General features: G+C 43.1%; 1 protein-coding gene across 1 annotated transcript; it reads left to right on the forward strand.

Annotated features, from left to right (window-relative positions):
• The first annotated feature begins 1,907 nt into the window (after window positions 1–1,907).
• Window positions 1,908–18,742, forward strand: LOC127568272 (holocytochrome c-type synthase). The gene is made up of 7 exons (XM_052011833.1): window positions 1,908–2,015; window positions 7,259–7,415; window positions 7,840–7,994; window positions 8,633–8,781; window positions 11,740–11,859; window positions 13,120–13,206; window positions 17,820–18,742. Exons 2-7 carry the CDS (start codon window positions 7,307–7,309, stop codon window positions 18,019–18,021), a joined length of 822 nt encoding a protein of 273 aa, XP_051867793.1. The 5' UTR covers window positions 1,908–2,015; window positions 7,259–7,306; the 3' UTR covers window positions 18,022–18,742.
• The last annotated feature ends 4,336 nt before the right edge of the window (window positions 18,743–23,078 follow it).

Raw genomic sequence — 23,078 nt, forward strand, 5'->3', positions numbered from 1 at the left:
AAGGTTTTTCATGAGCTGCCAAATCCATAAACTCTACCGTGAAAATGCTGGAAATAATCAGCAGATAAGGCAGTATCTGCAGAGAGAGTGTAGCTTCCTTCTGTACTGTAAACAACCAGCCCATCAAATCCATACTGGCTTTGTGTTAGAGTGATCTAATTGGTCTCACTCCCTCAGCTTCTCCCATAGATGTGCAAATTCTTTACTTTCAGATACTCCTCCAGGTCTTTTTTGAACGCTATTACTGAATTTTCCTCTACCCCTGGCTATGCATTCCATACCCTAACTGTTCCCTTGTCCTTTTGCCATTCCACCATTACTTCTTGAGTCTTTCACCAACAAAAGTTTCTCTCCATATATTCAGTCCAAACCTTTCATGACTCTAAATGCCTTTATCAGATCCCCTTATAAATTCCTTTTTCAGGAAAAACAACTCCATTTTATCCTCAGTCTATAAGTATAATTAAAGCCCCTCATCCCTAAAATCATTTTAATCAATCTCTTTTGCACTCTATAAAGCCTTTACATTTTTCCTAAAATTCAGTGCCCAAAACTGGATACGATATTCTAGTTATGACAAAACCAGTGTATTATAAAGGTTCATTATGACTTCCTTGCTCACTTATTCCATGTCTAAAGTCTGGGATCATGTATGCCTTCTGGTCTATATCAACCTGACCTATCATTTTCAATGAGTTATGAATGTATACCTTCCCTTCTCTCTTAGTTTTAAAATTGTGCTCTCTAGTTTACGTTGGTTCACCTTTCTCAGCATTAAATTTCATTTTCCACCTCTCCATAGTGTCTGCCTAAATCTCTCATTGCTGTCCTCTGCACAGTTCAGTGTGCCTCCAAATTTCATGAACAGAGTATAACTGAGTTCATGTTGAACCTTCATGAAACATGGGCGCTGCTGCATTGGAACGATGAACCCACATTTGGCCATGGATAGATGTAAAAGATTAAAATAGGATACAGAAAAGATTTAGTGGAACGAGCTCGAGATGAGGAAATTCAGTTAAACGGATGGACTGTAGGATAAGAGATTGTTCTCCCTAGAACACAAAACTGAAATTAGATTAAAGAGTTCAAAATTACGAAGGGTCCAGCCAAAGTGAATAAAGGAAAACTACTCCTATTGGCTTAGGAACTGAGAATGAGCGAACATAGATTTCAAATATTTAGGGTCACCCAGGGGCATGAGGAAAAACAGTTTCGCGTAGCAGTAATAATGATTTGGAATTTACGACGTTAAAAAGCACAAGTTGCTTTCATAACAACGTTTCATAATGTGCTTTCATAACGGATTGGATAGCTATGGATGACTGAAGGAGAAAAGTGCCGAGGTACGGGAGAAGAGAAATGGGGCTGATAATATTGTTAGAATATTTAAAAAAATGCTGAGATAAAATGTCTTCGGCCTGAAACGTTAACGTTTCTCTTTCCAAAAGTGGTGTCTGATCTAGTAAGCGTTTCCAGCACTTTTTGATATGATTGCTCTTGCAGAATACCATGTTGGGTTTCATTGGGCAGATGGTCTCCTTATATGTCGTAGCGATTCGATGATCCTACCGTATAATTATATTTTCCACTGGGCAGTGTAACGGCACAGATGGTTGTGAGCAAGATTTAAATACCTCGCAGCCCACGGACCTGTGATGAAAGCAATCATCGACCGCGGGAGAGAGCATAATAAGAAGAACATTGGATGTGCCTTTACCACAAGGGCTGCAAGCGACTCAGTAAGGCGGCTCACAGCCACCTTTTCAAGGGGAAGCAGGTGCTGCGCAATAAATCGCTGTGTTTGCCAGTAGTCAGGTGAGAAGCTGGCGGCACAAGGTCTGAGGCTGCGGGATAAACAAACCTTGAACTCGGAACAACGGCCCGAAACAATCGGAGGAAGTGACGTTACCTGGAAAGCGGTCTATTGGCGCAGCGGGCGCGGGGGGTTGTGGGAGTGGTGTGTGCCCTCACCTTGAGGACAGTCGGAGGACGGGCGGCGCGGCCCGGGAAGGGTGAGGGGTCCGGTCCGGTCCGGCCCGGCCGGGGAGGGAGGAGGGTGAGGGGTCCGGTCCGGTCCGGTCCGGCCCGGCCCGGCCCGGCCGGGGAGGGAGGAGGGTGAGGGGTCCGGTCCGGTCCGGCCGGGGAGGGAGGAGGGTGAGGGGTCCGGTCCGGTCCGGCCGGGGAGGGAGGGGGGTGAGCGGTCCGGCCGGGGAGGGAGGGGGGTGAGGGGTCCGGCCGGGGAGGGAGGGGGGTGAGGGGTGCGGCCGGGGAGGGAGGGGGGTGAGGGGTGCGGCCGGGGAGGGAGGGGGGTGAGGGGTGCGGCCCGGGAGGGAGGGGGGTGAGGGGTGCGGCCCGGGAGGGAGGGGAGGGAGGGGGGTGAGGGGTGAAGGGTGCGGCCCGGGAGGGAGGGGGGGGTGAGGGGTGCGGCCCGGGAGGGAGGGGGGGTGAGGGGTGCGGCCCGGGAGGGAGGGGGGGTGAGGGGTGACGGGTCCGGCCCGGGAGCGAGGGGGGGGGTGGGGGGTCCGGCCCGGGAGCGAGGGGGGGGTGGGGGGTCCGGCCCGGGAGCGAGGGGGGGGTGGGGGGTCCGGCCCGGGAGCGTGGGGGGGGTGGGGGGTCCGGCCCGGGAGGGGTGAGCGGGCCGGTCCGGGAGGGAGGGAGGGAGGGGTGAGGGGTCCAGCCGGGACGGTGGTCCGGAGTCGGGGGAGGGGGCTGGAGCCGGCTCATTGTGGTGGAGCCGGTGACGTGGACGGGAGACACGGGGGTGGGTGGACGGGAGACGTGGGGGGGGGGGGGTGGACGGGAGACACGGGACACGAGAGGGACATGGGCGGGGGGCAGACGGGGGGGGTGGGAGGGGAGAGACGGGCAGTTCGGGGCTGGCTGTTCGGGGGCGGAGGGGTGACCTGGGGGGTGCCAATGCCGGGCAGTCTCGGTGTGTCCGGCCAAGGTGGGGGTACTTCTCCCACCACCTGGGACATCACTAAACATTAAACACCCTGGATCAGGTCTTCATCCCCACCCCACCACCTGATCAGACTAGAGGAGGGAGGAGGAGGAGGGCAGGGGTTGCGTGTAGGTCAGGGCTTCTCCTACCACTTGGATCAGCCAGGCCTTCTGTTTTTTTAACTGCCTACCTCTGCACCCTGGAATCAGTTTAATTATCACTGACATATGTTGTGAAATTTGTTTTGTGGCAGCAGTACAGTGCAAGACAAAAATTAATATAAATTACCAAATTAAATAGTGCAAAAGAGGAATAATGAGATAGTGTTCATGGACAGTTCAGAAATCTGATGATGGAGGGGAAGAAGCTGTTCCTGAAACATTGAGTGTGGGTCTTCAGGCTCCTGTACCTCCTCCCTGATGGTAGTAACGTGAAGAGAGCATGTCCTCGATGGTGAGGGTCCTTAATGATGGATGCCACCACCTTGAGGCACTGCCCCTTCAAGATGTCGTGGATGGCGGGGAGGGTTGTGCCTGTGATGCAGCTAGCTGAGTCTACAACCCTCTGCAGCTTCTTTCAACCCTGTGCATTGGAACCTCCATCCCAGGCAGTGATGCAGCAGGTCAGAATGCTCTCCACCGTACTTCTAGAATTTTTTTGGAGTCTTTGGTGACGTACCAAATCTCAAACTTTCTTGGAGATGGTTATTGGCATGTTTGTGGCGTAAATGTTACTTGCCACTAACCACCTCTTGTGATCTGGGTCTTGCTGCCTGCTGGAATGGACTGCTTCATGCGCTGTGGAAATGCAAATTGAACACCGCAATTGTCAGCAAATATCACTGCTTCTGGCTTTATGACTGAAGAGAAGGAATTGATGAAGATACTTGGGTTACTGCCCTGAAAAACTTCTGCAGTGATGTCCAAGGGCTGGGATTGTTGACTTCTGATAAGCACAACCATCTTCCTTCGTGTGATGCAACAAACATCTGGTGGAGGAACTCAGCAGATTGAACTGTTTGGGGTGTGGGGGGAGGGAGGAATTGTCAACGTTTCAGGTCAAAACCCTGCATCGTTCAGGTTTTGACCTGAAACATTGATAATTCCTTTAACCCCGTGGATGCTGCTCAACCTGCTGTGTCCCTCCAGCAGATTGTTTGTTGCTTCAGACTACAGCTTCTGCAGTCTCGTCTTCCTTTGTGCAGTGAACGATTCCAGCCACTGGAGTATTTTGATGCCTGGTAACTTCAGTTTTTCCAAGCCACCATGATGCTACATTTGGTCAAATGCTGCCTTGATGTCAATGACAGTCCCCCTCACCTTCAGAATTCAGCTGCTTGGTCCATATTTGGACACTACCGGGTTATTCCTATTTTTTTTTATCTATTGCACTATTTATTTAATTTTGTAATTTATAGTAATTTTATGACTTTGCACTGTACTGCTGCTGCAAAACAAATTTCACGTCAGTGATAATGAATCTAAATCTGATCTGCTTCTGAATTTGATTTTGAATGTTGTGATGAGCAAAGTGGTCCTGATGAAGCTCAAACTGGGTATCAGTGAATAGGTTATTAGTGAGTAAGTGCCACTTTATAGCACTGACAATGGCTTCCACTGCTTTATTGTTGATTGAGAATTGACTGATGGTAGTTAGCTGGGCTGGATTTGTCCTTTTTGTCACTGGATCATACCTGTGCCATTTACTTTAGGGTTAGTGTAGATTCTAGAGTTGTAACTGTATTGGAACAGCGAGGCCAGAAAGTTGATGAAGGTCGTCATTTGGAAAAAATGTTTTTTGATTGAGCTGTCTACCTCAATATAGCATTATTTCTGATACTGTGCGCTGCAATTAATAATGTCAAATATCACTACCTTTCAATTGTAGATGTTAATATGATAGTAGAAACAGTTCAGCAGGAAAATTCCAGTAAATATGTCAAATCATTTGCTTCTTTTCCATATGGCATGAATGGCCGAAACATGAGCCTTTTGCTCTTTTAAAAATTGACATTTTGTATTATTACAAGTTGGTATAGTGTCTGAAGTGTCCTCAATAAGCCATGATTATGAAATTCACTTGCAATAACTTTTTCATACCCCTTGTCACTCCCCAAGCACCCTTCAGTTACTGATGCCAGTGATTAACTTCTAATGTGCATGGTCTTAAGCTTGCATGTAATAAGCTGTATAAAGAGGTGACTCTAAATTGTTTACTGCTATTGATTGCAGGATGAAAATTGTCTAGCAATCAATTTTCCAATTATCCTGCTCCTCAAATACAATTTTTATGCCCATCTGTGGAGACAAACATGCCCTCAATTTAATACATCTTTGGAAAGATGACGCCTTAGAAAGAGTACCCTGCCTCAGTACCACATAAGTCATACAGTGTCTTTCAGCCCTTCAGGTCCATGCTGATCATCGGCTATGCATTTACACTAATCCCATTTTATTCTCCCCTCATTCCCTTCAATTCATTCCAGATTCTACTACTTGCCTGTACATTGGGGGTAGTTTAAAGTGACTAATTAACCCACCAACTCAAGTCTTTGTGATGTGGGAGGAAACTGGAACACCTGGAGTAAACCCTTGTGGTCACAAGGAGAATGTGCAAACCACTAAGAGAGCACCAGAGGTCAGGATTGAACCTCCCTCCCTCCCTCCCTCCCTCACTCACTCATTCCCGTACCTAAACAACCCTTACAGGTCAGGTAAAGATTAACATGCACCTTCTCCAACCTCGACTACTGCATTCAGTGTTCTTTATGTGGCCTCTACAATGGCAAGGCTAGGTGGCCATTTTACAGAGCTCCATCTGCCCACCATGTCCTCCTCACCTGGTTCTACCTTTTGCCTGCCAGGCCCTCCCTCATCAGTCTCACCTCTTTATACTGGCTCTCTCCCCTTCCTCCACAGCTGCTGCCTGATCCACTGAGTTCCTCCAGCAATTTGGTTTTGCTCCAGACTACATTATCTCCAGTATATTGTCTCCATGCACTGCTCTTGTTAGGTTGATTTCCTTTTAATTACAGAATAACAGAATGTGATGTTGTCTATTTGGACTTTAGCAAGGCCTTCGACAAGGTCCCTCATGGTGGGCTGGGCTGAAAGGTTAGGTCCCAAGGAGAGCTAATTAGGTGGATGGAAAATTGGCTCAGAGGTAGTTAGCAGATGGTGGTGGTTGAAGGTTGTTTCTCGGGATGGAGGACGGTGACTAGTGGTGTGCTGCAGGGGTCGGTGTTGGGACCCTTGTTATGTAAATAATTTGGATGCGAATGCACAAGGCTTAATCAGTAAACTTGTGGATGACACAAAATTAGGTGGTGTTGATAGTGAAGAAGGTTTTCATAGATTACAGGGGGATCTTGATCAGTTAGGGAAGTGGCTGAGGAGTGGCAAATGGATTTCAATATAGATGAGTGTGAGGTGATGCACTTTGGAAAGTCAAACCAGTGTAGGACTTGTACTATGAATGGTAGGGTACAAGGGAGTATAATGGGACATAGGAATAGAAGAGCATAGTTCGTTGAAAGTGACGTCACAGGTAGATGGGGTGGTGAAAAAGGTGTTTAGCATGTTGGCCTTCATCAGTCAAAGTGCTGAGTATAGGAGTTGGGACATTACTTTGCAGTAGTTGTTGGTGAGGCTGCACTTGGAGTACTGTGTACCGTATTGGTCACCCTGTTCTACGAAAGATGTGGTTAAACTGGAAAGAGTGCAGAAAAGACTTAGGACGATGTTGCCAGGACTAGAGGGCCTGAGTTATAGGGATAGATTGGCCAGGATAGATCTTTATTCCTTGGAAAGTAGAAGAATGAGAGGCGACCTTATAGAACTGTTTAAAATTATGAGAGGGACAGATAAGGTGGACGGTGAATGGTCTTTTCCCCAGGGTAGGGGAGTCAAAAACTAGGGGGCATTGATTTCGGATGAGAGGGGAGAGATTTAAAAGGGACCTGAGGGGCAACTTTCTCATGTAGAGGGTGGTGAGTATATGGAACGAGCTGCCAGAAGAAGTAGTTGAGGCAGGTACAATAGTATCATTTAAGAAGCACTTGGATAGGTACGTGGAGGGGAGGGGCTTGGAGGGATATAGACTGAAAGCAGGAAATTGGGACTAGCTGGGTGGGCACCATGGTTAGTATGGACTCGTTGGGCTGAAGGGCCTGTATCCGTGCTGTATTGCCTATGACTCTGTTGATTAAATGCTGACATTCTGATACTTGAACCATTCATGAAGCTGTAGGTTTAGTACAGCATTCAGCTAAATAATAGGATTATTTGCTTTTTCACATTTTTTTTATAAAAGGTTTACACATCTCTTGGAACTTAACTGAGGCCTTAGCTGATTCAAAGTATGGGAGCATCCACTTCAACACCATCTAGTGATGTGCAAACAGCTTCTGTTGCACCACAGGCAAAGTCCACATTGTCGGAATGCCCGATGCATCAAACCAAGAAGGAAGGTAAATGTTTTAATGTAATAGACTGAGTTCGAGTGTTTTACCTGAAACCAACCAGCAACTTCTATGAAGTTAGTGTTTTATTTTCAACTATTTTGAAGACAGGATCTTATAATTAAAAATTTTAAGGTGTATCTTGGCATTTGTGTATAGTCTTCAGATATTCTACACATACCATTTGTCTTCAACATGAATGAGTATTTTGCACATCTTAGCCTTGAGGTTACTGTGTGAACATTATTGTGCAAACGCTTAAATACTTAATGCTTTTGTCACAACCATTTTCATGACTTTTAACTGAATAAAAGAACTTAGCGTTGTACTCTAAAATGCAAACGAAAGAATTTCAAGGCCATCACAAAATTGCATTGACATCTTTAATTGCATTGTTTCGTTTATATTTTTTTATCATTGTGCATCCCATCAGGTTGTCCAATGCATCAGGCGACTGCAGCAGCCACTTCGGCAGAGAATGTATCTTGTCCAACACCATCACATCAAGAGAGGGCGTATGAATACGTGGAGTGCCCCATGAGAATGGGTGACAGACCGGAAACAGATCCAGTTGATCCCAGTAATATGGTAAGAAGGAATGGGTTCATTTTAGTCAATCAAATATTATTCCCTGCGATATAGTTCAGTCAGTTTGTTTTGCAGTTACCCTTACTAAGTTTTCCACCATAGTCAAGCATTTAGTCAAAAGTTCCCTGGTCAGTTTTAAGTCCCTTTGGTAAAAAGGATTCAATGAATACCTTATGTAGACTACAATATACTGTTTCCATCATAATTTGCTTATGTTCTGCTCTATTTATTTGTGAGACCTGTTTGGCTGCACAACTGAAACCATCTTCAGTTAGTTGAACTGACTAAGCACACCTAGGGCATATTACATACTGATATTCACAAAACAATTGTGGCATTAAAAGTTTATTAATGAATTTTTGTAAATTTTTTCATGTACAAATAAGTCGTGAAATTAAATATAAGTTCGCAGCTTATTTTAGAAAAGATAAATCAGGATGTGTCTGGGGAAAATTAAACTACAACTGAAATTAGCATTAAAGCAGTATAGATGGTGATTTTAGATTTTTATTTCCTTCTATGATTGTCAAGCCAAATCCAACTTTTTGTGTAGTAGCTGCATTAACTTTTGTTCAAATAATGGATAATATCAAGCATTTTTCAGTTGCTATTAGAAACTTATCACTTTTGTTTTGTAGATGCCACCACCTAACCAGCAGCCAGCACCAGATCAGCCATTCCCCCTTTCTGTAGTCAGAGAGGAGTCTTCCATTCCTCGAGCTCAGTCAGACAAGCATTGGGTGTACCCTTCTGAACAGATGTTTTGGAATGCAATGCTTAGGAAAGGGTATGTAGATGCTCTCCGGTTTGTATTACACAGATATGCTGTTTTTTAAAATGCCTTCATTTTTCTGTGGAGCTCCATAAGAAGGGTATTTAAACAGGAGAATTGAAACTGAAGCACTGTGAGCACTCTGGTTGAAGATTATAACTGCAGTAGTATATTTAGAATTCGGAACTAATTTTGTTCAAATTGGGTATATTTTTAAAAAGACAAAGCTTCATGTTTCAAACTATGCAATTGGCTCGAGTTTTATGACAAAAAACATGAGGAGTAGACCGTACAGCCCCACGAGACTGCTCTGTCGATCTGATCGTGGTCACGGCTCTATTTAAGTCTTGTTTTCCCCTGCAGTACAAAATCTTGTTCTAGGTTGCCCTTCGATTACCTCTGGCAGGTGTGGATGTAAAGACAATTGTAGCTACCTGGAGAATAATCCCTTGACATGAATTGTTTAAACTGCCATAGTTACAGGATATATGAGATTGAGCCTTCAGGAAAAGCTCCATTTTAAAAAATAGAATTGAGGCTTTTAATTTTTTAAACCTGTTGTAGAAGCATGTTTTAAGAAAAAGTATTTACCAAATCTGATACCTGTTTTGTAATGCTGTCGGTATGTTAAAGTACCGACAGCTAGTTCACATTAAAGAACAGAGGTTATGTAGTTGCAATCAATTACGTAGTTGCATTCTGGCTCAAAGTGCTGAATATGTCAAGCATTAGTTTTATGTTTTGTGGTTGAATGTTCATTTTGCTTATAAAGAATCTCTATGGTTGTAATATCTGGATTACTTCTGGCACCATATGTTAACGAGTATAGGAAAAGGGAGATGGGCCAGATGATTGTACAGCTAAAGGGATGGTGTAAGAGGAAGGGCTTTAGATTTCTGGATCTCTGGGACCATTTCTGGGGAACCATAGAACCATACAGCACAAAACAGGCCCTTCGGCCCACCATGTTGTGCCATCCATCAAACCACCCTCACACTATCTAATCCTTTCCTCCCGCATATCCCTCTATCTCACATTCCTCCAAATGCCTATTCAACAAACTCTTGAACCTGTCCAATTTATCTGCCTCCACCACCACCCCAGGCAGTGCATTCCATGAACCAACCACTCTCTGGGTGAAAAATCTCCCCTGAACCTCCCACCCATAACCTTAAAGCCATGCCCTCTTGTCTTGAGCATTGGTGCCCTGGGAAGGGGGTGCTGACTGTCTACTCTATCTATTCCTCTCAATATTTTATATACCTCTATCATGTCTCCTCTCATCCTCCTCCTTTCCAGTGAATAAAGCCCTAGCACCTTAAGCCTCTCCTCGTATTCCATACGCTCTAATCCAGGCAGGGAAGATGGAATGTTTGCAATCTGGGCAGATTGCATTTGATCTGGAATATTTCCAACATCCTTGCAGGGAGCTTTGGAAGGGACTTAAACTAATTTGGCAGGGGAATGGGGGAATAAATATATGCATAGTTGGGAAGGCGCAGTCAAATATAGAAGGAAAACAGTACAGCAGGCAGAACTTGCATACAAAACTGAACTGCATCTATTTTAATGTACAGAATCTTACTAAAAAGGTGTGTTGATCAGCACTCAGGATTATGATATTGTTGCTATCACAGGGACATGGTTGAAAGGAGGGCAGGACTTGCAAATCAGCATTTGAGTATAGAATTTTCAGGTGTGACAGGAGGGTATTAAAAGAATACATTGAATAAGCAATCAAATACTTCTGTAATGAGGGGAAAATATAGAGTTGTACAGCTTAGAAACAGGCTCTTTGGTCCACCGGGTCCATGCTGACCATTATGCATACCTATACTGATCCTATTTGCCCCCATTAATTCTATGCTTTGCTCATTCAAGTACCTGTCCGGATGCCTCTTCAATGTTGTTACTGTTCTAGTCTCCTCCATCTCTGGCAGCTCATTCCAGATACCAACTACTCTTTGTGTGGGAAAAATTTGCCCCTCAGATCCCCTCTAAACCTCCTCCCTCACCTTAAACCTATGCATGATTAGTAAATTTGTGGGATCCAGAATAAGTTGGCAAATTGGATCCAAACTTGGCTTGGTAATCGGAGGCAGAGGAAGATAGTGGATGTTTGTTTCTTCGATTGGAAGCCTGTGACAAGTAATGTGCCACAGGGACCAATGCTGGGGCTCTTACTGTTTTTAATATATAGTAAGATGGGCAGAGCAATAGCAGGTGGAACTTAATCCTGATGTGCAAGGAAATGTACTTTGGGAATACTGATAAAGGTAGGACATACACAATAATGATGGGGCCTTGGCAAAGTATTGAGGAACAGAGTCACCTCAGTGTACGAGTGCAAGGATTCCTGAAGGTGGCAGCACAGATAGAAAAGGTGATGTAGAACGCTTATGGGATATTTGCCTTCCTTAGCTGGGGTATAGAATATAAGAGCAGGGAGGGTATAGTGCAGCTTTATAGGAAACATTTGCAGTACTCTACTGTGTACATTTCTGTTTGTCACACTAGGAAGGATATGACTGCACTGGAGAAGATGCAGGGGAGATTACCTTGCCTGGGAGGGAGCATTGCAGAGGAGGCTGAATGGGACCTGATGGTTTTACAAAATTAGAAGGGGCATTGCTAGTAGGATCTTTTCCTTGTAGAAGAGATCTAAAACTAGAGGGCAAAGGATATAAGGGTTGGAATTTGGAACATACTACCTGAGTAGAGGCAGAGAGACTCGCAACACTTAAAAATTATCTAGATGCGCCCATGAATTGCTAAGGCATAGAATACTATGGACTGAGTACTGGTAAATAGGATTGGAATAGATAGGTACTTAATGGTTGACATGGATGTAGTTGGCCAAAGGGCCTGTTTCTTGCTGCATGACTGACTTTAAGAAAGTTGTGTTTTTGAGCAGTGACAAAACCACTATTTCTACATTTTCAAGGCTGTATTTCATTTCAAATTCTTTTACAGGTGGCGTTGGCGTAATGAAGACATTACACCTAATGATATGACAAATATTATCAAGATTCATAATCAGAACAATGAACAGGCCTGGAATGAAATACTCAAGTGGGAAGCGCTCCATGCCAAGTTAGTTCAACTGCTGAAAGTAGACACACCAATTGAATAGCACGGTGATTGCTGTCTAAGTTTGGATTATTTTACTTAACGAATGAAGTTGACCTTCAAATGATCAAACTTCAGTTTATTGCATTGAAGATTGAATGTCCACTGATCTCCTTGGAGGGCTAATAGGATCTTGGTTATGAATGTGTGTTATTTACTGTCAGCTGTCTGAAGTAAGATTTTTCTTTTTCATATGATGCAGCAATGTAAGAAGGTTAGAAAGAAATGCTGTGGGTTTTGTGGTCACCAGCTTACTAATACAATTGGGGCAGTAGAGTGTGCAAAAGGCAAATTACCCACTAGGATATCTTAGCTCCTATGATAAAAGCCCTGCTATACAATTTTTAGTCTCTTTTCTAGAATACACAAGTGAACTAAAATACTACCTTCAATCCTTGCAGCCACTGAACACTATTTTCAACACTACAGCTGAATAGCCCATTATGTCCTGTGAGCGCACTTTATCTTGCACCTAATAATTCATTGTATTCTATTATGTGCACTAGTATATTTTAGTCAGCTGTGATATTGTAAACAACTGTTTAAAGTGGCATGAATAGCAGAATCGATGAAGGGTGGGGTGGTGGAATATAATTGATATAATTCGGTAACAGTCTAGTTGAACAGATTCCACAAAACAGTTTTTACAAATTTGTCTTTGTGTTCGTTGCAGTGTCAGTCAGATTATCTGGTCATTGATATGATTTAGCAGTGTAGACAAAACAATTAATTCAACAGGATGGACTTGAGACTGGAAGAGACCATTTAGCTCCTTGAGATTCTGCTATGTTTGATATGTGACCTAATTCTGTATACCTGCTTCTGCTATATTATTTCCTTTATACCTTCTGGTTAACACAAATGTTCATTTCTAAAATGAAAATTAGTAATTGAAACAGCCTTGATTACATTTTGTTGAAGAGTACCAAGCATGGATCACTTGGCATGTTGAAATGTTTCCTAACTACGAACCCGAAAGGCCTGGCTCTTTTTTTTCAAATATACAATGTCGCCTATTTTTAGACTCTCCTGCCAGCATTAGAAAGGGCTTGTGAGATGTGGGCACCTCTTTGCAAGATTAGTGACAGGAATATATTTTAAAGAACCTTATTCATGAAGCATGAATTCATGGACACTTGCCATATCAATGTGGGTAGTAATATTGGGTATAAACGTTAGTTATACAAATTTAAAATCAATATATTTTTGTGTTTGGTATTCTAGAGAATGTCCCTGTGGGCCTTCACTAATTCGCTTTGGAGGGAAAGCTAAAGAATATTCACCGAGAGCTCGAATTCGTTCTTTAATGGGGTATGTTTCAAACTGTGTATTGAAATTATTTAATTGTTAGACAATGCAGCACGTTTTAGTTTGCCTTGCTTGATGTAATGTATGTTTTTGGATATTCTCTTTGAGAAATTGGTGATTTTTGGAGGATGTGTTGATGAGTGGAAAAAGATACCCTTCTAAATGCAATCAATGCATGAGGTTGATGTGTAAAATAATTCCAAGTACTTCCATTTTTATAGTACTTTTTCAAGATAGCAAAATTTTGGTAGACTATGCATTTCCATAGCAGAAATATCACACAGCACTTCACCGGAGTGTCGACAAACCAAAAAGTTGTCTCCAGCCTTGAGATATGAGATAAGTAACCAAAAAATTGGGCTGCTTTTAAGTAGTGCCTTTAAGCAAGTAGGGAGAAGTGAGTGGGTATGGAAAGAATTCCAGAGTCTGGTTATTCCATGCCAACTGAGTTGTCCTTCTATGCTAACCCCACTTTCCTGTGGGTGGTAGGGGAGAGGGGAGAAACTATGAGTATCTACCCTATATATGCCCCTCATTATTTTATAAACCTCTATAATGTCACTCTTCAGCCTCCTTTGGTCCAAGGAAAATAGTCCCAACCAATTCAATCTCTCTTTGCAACTCAACCCCTCCATTCCAGGTAACATTGTGGTGAATCCCTTTTGCACTCTTTCTGGCGCTACTATAGTGTGGCAACCAGAACTGCACAAAATATTTCAAGTGTCGCCTTACTAATGTCTTGTACAACTGCAACATGATGCCCCAACTCTCAAACTCAATAACCCTGACTATGAAGGCAAGCAAGCTAAATGCTGCCTTCACTACTTTATCCACCCATGTTGCCATCTTCAGGGAGCTATGGGCTTGCACCCCAATGTTCCTCTGTACATTAACATTCCTAAGGTCCCACTCTTTACATGTCCAGCCAGTGTTAGAGACCTAAAATGCATTATCTCACACTTGTCTGAATTAAATTCAGTCTGCCACTGCTCATCCCAAATTTCCAGCTGATCTATGTTCCTCTTGTATCCTTGGGCAACCATCCTTGCTATCTACAACTCCACAAAGCTTTGTCATCAGCAAACTAAACAGACCACAGGCATTCTCATCCATCACATGACAAACAACAAAAGTCCCAGCACTGATCCCTGTGGTACACCACTGATTACTGACTTCCAGTCAGAAAAACAACCCTCTGCCTTATCACCAAGCCAAGTTTGGATCCTGTGAGCACCCAAAGCACCTTGGATTCCATGTGCCCAAACTTTCTGATCTTCTCAAAAGCCTTGCTAAATTCCATGCATATTGCATCTCATCTGCCACCTTGGTAGATGCAACCTTCTTCCAAAAAAAAACTCATTTGTGTGGCAGGACTTCCCATGTACAATGTGCAAAACCATGCTGACCTGATTTTTTTTTCCCCCACTTACACCCCCCCCCCCCCCCCAAAATCAGTCCCTGCTTTTCCAAGTGATCATGAATTCTATCCCTAAAAATTTTTTCCAGTAGTTTTCTGGGTTATCCTTACTGCCCTTCTTGAATATGGGAACAACATTAGCTTGCTTCCAGTTTTCCGGAACCTCGCCCATTGCTAAAGAAGATGCAAAGATGTCTATTGGAGTCCCAGCAATCTTCTCCCTTGCTTCCCATAATCCCCTGGGATAGACTTCATCTGAAGCGGGGGGCGGGGTGGGCAGGAAGATAGAAGAAAATTTTGCCTTTTTAAAAGGAGCAAAGTGGAAAACCAGGATTTGGAGAAGATGAGGACAGGTGTCAGGGTCACTGCACTTGTAAACCAATTTTTTAACAAATACTTGAAAAGTGCAGTATTTATGTTAAACTCCAGGTTCACTTTTTTTAAACAATCATTTGATTGTTACATAATGAGGCATTGAAACAGATTGAAATTTGGTCGTCAAAAGATGTGATGTCATGGAGGATGGTTATTTAAATTGACTTCCTTTTTTTTTTGTTTGTTTTTTTTAAATAAGGAATGCATTTTTCTCCTAATTTTGTCTGCCTAGTGGTTTGCCAAAACCTTAATTTTTTTTTATTGGTGGATTTAAGATTTAATAATAAATAAACTTCCAAAGCACCAGATGTGGGTAACTCTATTTGGAGAGACCTAGCAAAGCAAGAACATAGAACATTACAGCACAGTACAGATCCTTTGGGCTGCGATGTTGTGCCAACATTTTATCCTGCTCTGAGATCTATCTAACCCTTCCCTTCCACGTAACCCTTCATTTTTCTATCATTTATGTGGCTATCCAAGTGTCTTTTAAATGTCCCTAATGTATCTGCCTCCACCACCTCTGCTGGCAGTGCATTCCACACACCCACCGCTGTATGTATATAAACAAAAACACCTATCTGTGACATCCCCCCCCCATACCTTCCTCCAATCACCTTAAAATTATGCCCCCTCATGTTAGCCATTTTCTCCCTGGGGAAAAAGTCTCTGACTGTCCACTCAATCTATGCCTCTTATTTTGTACACCTCTATCAAGTCCCCTTGAGAAAAACCCTAGCTCGCTCAACCTATCCTCATAAGACGTGCTCTCCAATCTAGGCAGCATCCTGCTAAATCTCCTCTGCACCCTCTCTAAAGTTTCTAAATCCTTCCTATAATGAGATGACCAGAACTGAACACACTACTCCAAGTGTGGTCTAATGAGAATTTTATAGAGCTGCAACATTACCTTGTGGCTCTTGAACTCAATACCCCAACTAATGAAGGCCAACATGCCGTACACCTTCTTAACAACCCTATCAACCTGCGCAGCAACCTTGAGCTCCCATTCTGTTTCTGACTTCCACCCACACTGACTCAGTAGACGATCCCTCCAGGACATCCTCCCTTTCTGCAGCTGTGACACTGTCCCTGATCAGCAAAGCCACCCCCCCCACCTCTTACCTCTGTCCCTCTAAACCCTGCAATATCCAGCAGCCATTCCTGCCCTTGCGATAGCCAAGCCACTGTAATGGCCACAATGTTGTAGTTTCCGATGCTCTAAGTTCATCAGCCTTATTCCTGATACTTCTCAAATTAAAGTGGACACACTTCAGCCCATCCAACTGACTGCAATTTTGCCCTTTCAACTGCCTGTCCTTCCTCGCAGTCTTTCTACACGCTGCATCTACTCGTATACTAAATGCACCAACCTCTGACCTATCACTCAGGGTTCCCATCCCCCTGCCAAACCAGTTTAAACCCTCCCCAATAGCTCTAGCAAACTTGCCTGCAAGAATATTGGTCCCCCTCCAGTTAAGGTGTAACCCGTCCCTTTTGTACAGGTCATACCTTCCTCAGAAGAGATCCCAATGATCCACAAATCTGAAACCCTGCCCCCTGCACTAACTCCTCAGCCATGCATTCATCTGCCAGATCAACCAACTCTTATTGGTATTGGTTTATTATTGTCACTTGTACCGAGGTACAGTGAAAAGCTTGTCTTACAAACCGATCGTACAGGTCAATTCATTACACCCTCACTGGTGCGTGGCACAGGCAGCAATCCAGAGATTGTTACCCTTGAGGTCCTGCTTTTCAGCTTCCTACCCAGCTCCCTATATTCCCTCTTCAGGACCTCATCTCTTTTCCTACCTATGTCATTGGTACCAATACGTACCACGACCTCTGGCTGTTCGCAGTCTCCCTTCAGAATGCTGTGGACCCGATCTGAGACGTCCCTGACCCTGGTACCTGGGAGGCAACATACCATTTGGGAGTCTCTTTCACTTCCACAGAATCTCCTGTCTGCCCCCTTACTGTTGAATCCCCTATCACTACTGCTCTCCTCTTCTCCCCCCTTTCCCTTCTGCACCACATAACCAGGCTCTGTGCCAGAGACCTGGTCATGGAGGCTTTCCCCTGGTAGGTTGTTTCCCCAACAGTATCCAAAGCGTTATACCTGTTATTTAGGGGAATGGCCGCAGGGATACTCTGCACTACCTGCCTATTCTCCTTCCTTCTGACAGTCACTCAGCTACCTGCTTCCTGCAGCTCAGAAGTGACTGCTTTCCCGTAGCTCTTATCTATGAACACCTCGTTCTCCTGTAGGAGCCAAAGGTCATCCAGCTGCAGCTCCAGTTCCTTAACACGGTCTGTAAGGAGCTGTAGCTGGATGCACCTTGTGCAGATGTTGCTATCAGTGAGACTAGAGGTCTCCCAGAACTCCCATATCACAAAATGAACACACCATTGACCCTGGAGCCATTCTAACTAAAGAATAATTTTGGATAGACGCAGGTCAGCCCTCTGGAGAGGGAGTGCTTTATGGGAAACGGAAGGAGAAAACATTTTAGTTTTAATCTGAAGGAATGTTTAGAAGTTGTATTAAATACATGTTTCTCTATTAGCTGAGCGATATGAATTTTAAAGGACAAAATAACATGAGATACTGACTAAAATGCTTATGAAATTAATATTTTGAAAAATTTCATAAATTTGATGTTTAATGTCCATGTCACTTCCATGTCATTGCAGGTAACTAAGCTACTATAACTCAAAACTAATGACAAATTTAAATGGCTTTTAAAAAAAAAATGAATGTTTAATATTATAAGATAATGTGCATTATTTATACAGTTGATTTACTTTAAAATCCCACTAGGTATGACCTACCATTTGATCGGCATGATTGGGTTGTGGACCGTTGTGGAAAAGAAGTACGATATGTAATTGATTACTACGATGGAGGAGAGGTTGACAAGGCAACTTACAAGTTCACTGCTTTGGATGTGCGTCCAGCTCTGGATTCCCTTACTGCCGTGTGGGACAGAATGAAAGTGGCATGGTGGCGCTTGACTTCATAAACTTTATTTGGATTGTATTATTTACTGTACATGCATAACTTTTTAAAATTAAAGCAGAATTAACTAATGAATAATAACTGGATACAGTTGAATACAGCCTGCACTGCCTTCGACCAGATATTTCTCATTTGAAAGCTCACCTATTTTACACTCTTTGCTATTGCTGTGCATACAGCTGGTCATTATCCATATACATTGTATATGGTTTGTAGTTTTTTTTTGCTGTATTGAATTCTACATGTGAAGTAATTGATCGGATAGGTTGAAGAAACCATCTCATTTACTGTGAAGTTGTTGAAGAAAATACTCCTGGGAATTGCTTTTATAAATAGTCCAATTTTAGTTTCAAAAGTTGTACTTGATTGCATTTCATTTTTTTTTGCTTTTGAGGCTAGATGGGATATCAGGAATATGTGGCCATTAGATTGTTCATGTGATTTGCATGGAGTAATATAAAATTGTTGCATTTTCACGGATGAGCCCAGCACTCTCTCGCCTGCGGCATTAAGCTAAAGCACTCTAAAATCCTGATGGAAATGGTTGAACTTTAGTAACTGTCTACGTGTACCAGGCTGCTGATGTGTTTTGAAAAATGGAGATTACAGCTACCATTTTTTAGGTTTTCAAAGAAAGCTTCAGAAAACCACTAGTCTGCCTTGTTAATTTTTTGGGGATGTTCTTGTTGCCTTTATGCAGACAATAAACTTATTAATATCTCTAATCCCGATTATCCCATGGCTGATTTGTTTATAGTTGGCATTCTAACTATCCCTGTACTGGTAGTGAAATTGACTTGATTGTCTTTGAAGCTAATTTCCACCCTGTTATGTTCCTAGTTGAGTATGGATTATGAGGAGTGACTAAGGGAGCTAGGGCTTTACTCTTTGGAGAGGAGGATGAGGGGAGACATGATAGAGGTATACAAAATATTAAGAGGAATAGATAGACAGCCAGTGCCTCTTTCCCAGGGCACCAGTGCCCAATACAAGAGGGCATAGCTTTAAAGTAATGGGTGGGAAGTTCAAGGGAGATATCAGAGGGAGGTTTTTTACCCAGAGTGTGGTTGGGGCATGGAATGCGCTGCCTGGGGTGGTGGAGGCAGGTACATTGGTCAAATTCAAGAGATTACTGGATAGGCATATGGAGGAATTTAAAACAAGGGGATATGTGGGAGGAAGGGCTTAGATAGTCTTAGGCATGGCTTAGAGGTCGGCACAACATGGTGGGCCGAAGGGCCTGTATTGTGCTGTACTGTTCTATGGTTCCCTTTTGATATCTTAGGTCATCTATTAGTATTTATCACAAGCACAAAAACTCCCACATCTACCTCAACTACACCAACTTTCACCTTGCTGCCTGTAGTGACTCCTTTGCAATCTTCCAATTTGTTTCTCCATATGTCATATATGCTCTGGCAAGACTTCCCATAGCAGTGACTTCATTGTGTCTTCCTTTTACCTTCCCCCTACCATATTCAACAAGGCTGCCTCCTCTTTATCCTACTTCTCTCACCCCCTTCCCTGTCAGAAGAAGAATAGGTTTCCTCACCTTCCAGTCCACTAGTTTCCATATTCAGTACATCATACATCATAATTTCTGCCACTTTCAACAGGATTCCACCACCAGGTACATCTTCCCCACCTCTCCCTTTCCAGCATTCTGGAGGGATGATCCACTCTTCTGTTCTACCAACTACCCTTTTTTGTGGTGCTTTCTTGGGCAACTATGGGAGATGCAATGGCTGCCCTTGTACCAGTCCCCACCATTCAAGGGCTCAACCTTTTCAGCTGAAGAAAGTTTCCAATGGAGTGCATTGTGTTTGGTACAATGTGGTGCCCTCAACACTGGAGAAACCAAATGCAGATTGGGTGACAGCTACAAGGGATATCCCAAGCTTCCAGTTTACCTATCACTTTAGTCTTACATTTCATTTTCACTCTGACCCTGTATATATTTTCAATTAAGCAAGAAAAGCAATGCATCTCCTGTCTGGGTATTTTGCAGCCCATGGTGAGGTATTTCCTTGGGTTCAACTTAAACCACCTCACATCAATGGACTTTTTGAGGAATGACACATTTTGGCAATTGAATAGCGCTGTACAGAAATTAGAACAAGATTATAATGTGCCAATAAATAGATCCTGTTGAAAAGCAATCTGTTTTTCAAAAATGGCTGCCTCTGTTCTGTGTCAGTTCCCTGCCCTTTCAATAAAAAAAGATTTAATTCTTTAAGTACTCCTAATGTCTAGCCTCTACAATCCTCTGGGGTAGAAAATTAGAGATTTGCCACCATCTGAGAAGTTTTAAATGGCTAATCTTGTAACTGAGATTCTCCCACTAGTGGAAGCATTTCAGCATCATTGTTTCAAGTGTTGCTGGTATCCTCTTGAAATGCCCCTATTTTGTTGAGTGGTTGAGAGCATACTTTTGCTTACAGTACTTTAGCTATAATATTTTGTTTAGTTTCCATAAATGGTGTTTCTGTCAGCCTATCACTTTTGTTTATTTCTGTTGCTTTGATGACTTTTATTCATGGGTGGTGTCAGCATTTAAAATCCATTTCTAACTGCCCTTGAAGAGATGCTGAAGGCACCTTTTTGAACCCTTGGAGGTAGGAAGTTATAGGACTTTGCAAAGAAAATTTAAGAGCACTGATGTGTGTCCAAGCCAAAGGGGTATGAGCTGGTGGAGTATTTGCAGGTGATTGTGTTCACATGTGTAAACTGCCCTGGTTCGAGATGGCAGAGGATGTAGGTTAGACAATCCTGTTGGGAAAAGCATTGATAAGCTGTTGTAGAGCGTTCTATAATGTATGCTTTTAATATATTAGCCAAGACAAATCAATGGTGGAAGGAGTGACCTTTTAGAATTATAAATGGGATGCCAATCAAGCAGGCTGCTTTGTTTGGGATATTGTAATTGCAGTCAATGGAAAGTATTGCATCATATTCTTGACTTGTGCCTTCTAATTAGTGAAAAGCTTTTGGGAGTCAGCACAAGTCATTGCAATTGTATTTTCATTTTATATCCAATTAGCAACATCAGTGGGATAAAGTTGGCAAGGGTAACGTCAATGGGAGGTGGTCAGACTCTTTGAAGATCGAGTGTCATTGTTTGGCACTGCTGTGGCATGAATGTGTGCATCATTTCAAGCCTGATTGTTGCTGGATCCTGAAGAATGTATGCACAGGGCAAATGGAACTCGAAGGTATCAGATGCAAATCTGAGGCAAAAATTAGACGCAAAAAGACCTGAAAATTATTGTCTAGGCTACTGCCCTGAAGAACTCCTGTAATGATCCCCGAGGCCGAGCTGATTGGCCTCAAACACCAACGATGTATTCCTTTGTTCTCTATAAGCACATTGAAAGCTTGCAAACTGAAGTCAATGGGAATCAGTGTGTAAGGTTTGTTTGATCCATTGCCTGGCCAAATGATGTCCAGGGTGGTGACTTTCACCTGTTGAGGCTGTACTTGAATAGCTTGCCTAAAGACTTGGCTGGAGCCCAAGGCTTAAGCACTACAGCTAAGATGTGGTTAGGTACCAAAGTCTTTGCCGTAATCCAATGAGTTCAGTTATTTCTTGATGTCATAGGGAGTGAACTGACTTGGCTTAAAACTGGCTGTTATCACCTAGGGAGGAGATCTCTATGTATCATCTTTTTAGAAACTGGGCTAATCTGGTGGGTTTTTTTTCTCTTTAGGACTTGGTCAGTAGTTGTACCAATGAGCCACTCTTGGTGGTGTATGTTGAAGTCTCCGACAGTGCATTCTGTGCTCTTGTTGTCAATGCCTTTTTCCAAGAGACTTTCAAAATGTTGAAATACTGATTCATCAGCTGATGGAGGGTAAGAGATGGTAACCGGCAGACTTTATTGCCATTGTTTGACCTGATGCCACACAGCTGTCTGGAGTCCATATGTGGACTCGCAGAGCCATTCCCTCCTCATCACATGGCTGGGCTCTCATCTCCAGTGAATCAATGCTGCTGGCAGGACAAGATGTTTTCACAAATGAATTATCAGAGTATTGAATGTTGGCTGCACGTTATGATTCTGTGGTGAATCACACTATTGCTTGAATAGTCTAAGGTAGCTTTCCCAACTTTTGGCATAATGTCCATATTGAAAGACTTGCCATAATAGACCAGACTGGATAACCCCATCTTTCCCACCTCTGTGGTATCACTTAATTCTGCCTCTGTCTAAACTGGTCTGCTGCTGAACTCCTCATGCATAGTGTTGTTACTTCTACATTTCAGCATTTTACTGAACCTTGAACTGACCTCCTCCCTCTTCTGTAAACTTCCAAAATTCACTGGGGATCCCTTTGCCCTTTTTACTAGCTGACTCTGGGCTAGACATTGCCTCATTTGTAAAATGCCTAGCCTTGACTTCAGATCCCTTGATGAGCTTGTCCCTTCATATATCTGTAACATCAAGTCTGCTAACCTCCTGAGATATTTGCTTTCTAATTCTGGCTTCTTTGTCAGATCCAGATTTAATTGCACCACCATTGGTAACCATGGTTCTAGCTGTCAAAGCTCTAGTCTGTGGAGTTCCCTCCCTAAACTCTTTGCCTGTCATTCTTCCTTTATGTGATAAAACCTGCCTTTCTGACCAAGATCTTCTCCAATAAGGTGTCCTTTCGGGCTTGGCATCTCTTTATTTATGAAGCACCTTAGAATGTTTAGCTACAAATATTGATCCCAATGCCTATAGAATGGTCCATCTTCTTACTACGCTTTGCCGTTGTGGCTTGAAATGATTGTGTAGTTTGCTGGGCTCAGGGCCAACTTTGCGTCTGAAGTCACATACAGGTCAGCCTAGAATGGCTGGCAGATTTCCTTCCCTAGAGGGAATTTGAAATCCACATGGGTTTTTATAACAATAGTTTCATGGTCACCATTACTAAGGTTTTTAATTCAAGACTTACTAACTGCATTTAAATTCCCCAGCTGTCCAGAGTTTTGAACACGCATCTCTGGATCATTAGTGCAGACCTCCTGGATTATAGTTGAGTAACATAACCACTATGGTACCAGAGACACTATCTGAT

This window comes from Pristis pectinata, chromosome 3, assembly GCF_009764475.1.
Source record: "Pristis pectinata isolate sPriPec2 chromosome 3, sPriPec2.1.pri, whole genome shotgun sequence".
Taxonomy (NCBI): Eukaryota; Metazoa; Chordata; class Chondrichthyes; order Rhinopristiformes; family Pristidae; genus Pristis; species Pristis pectinata.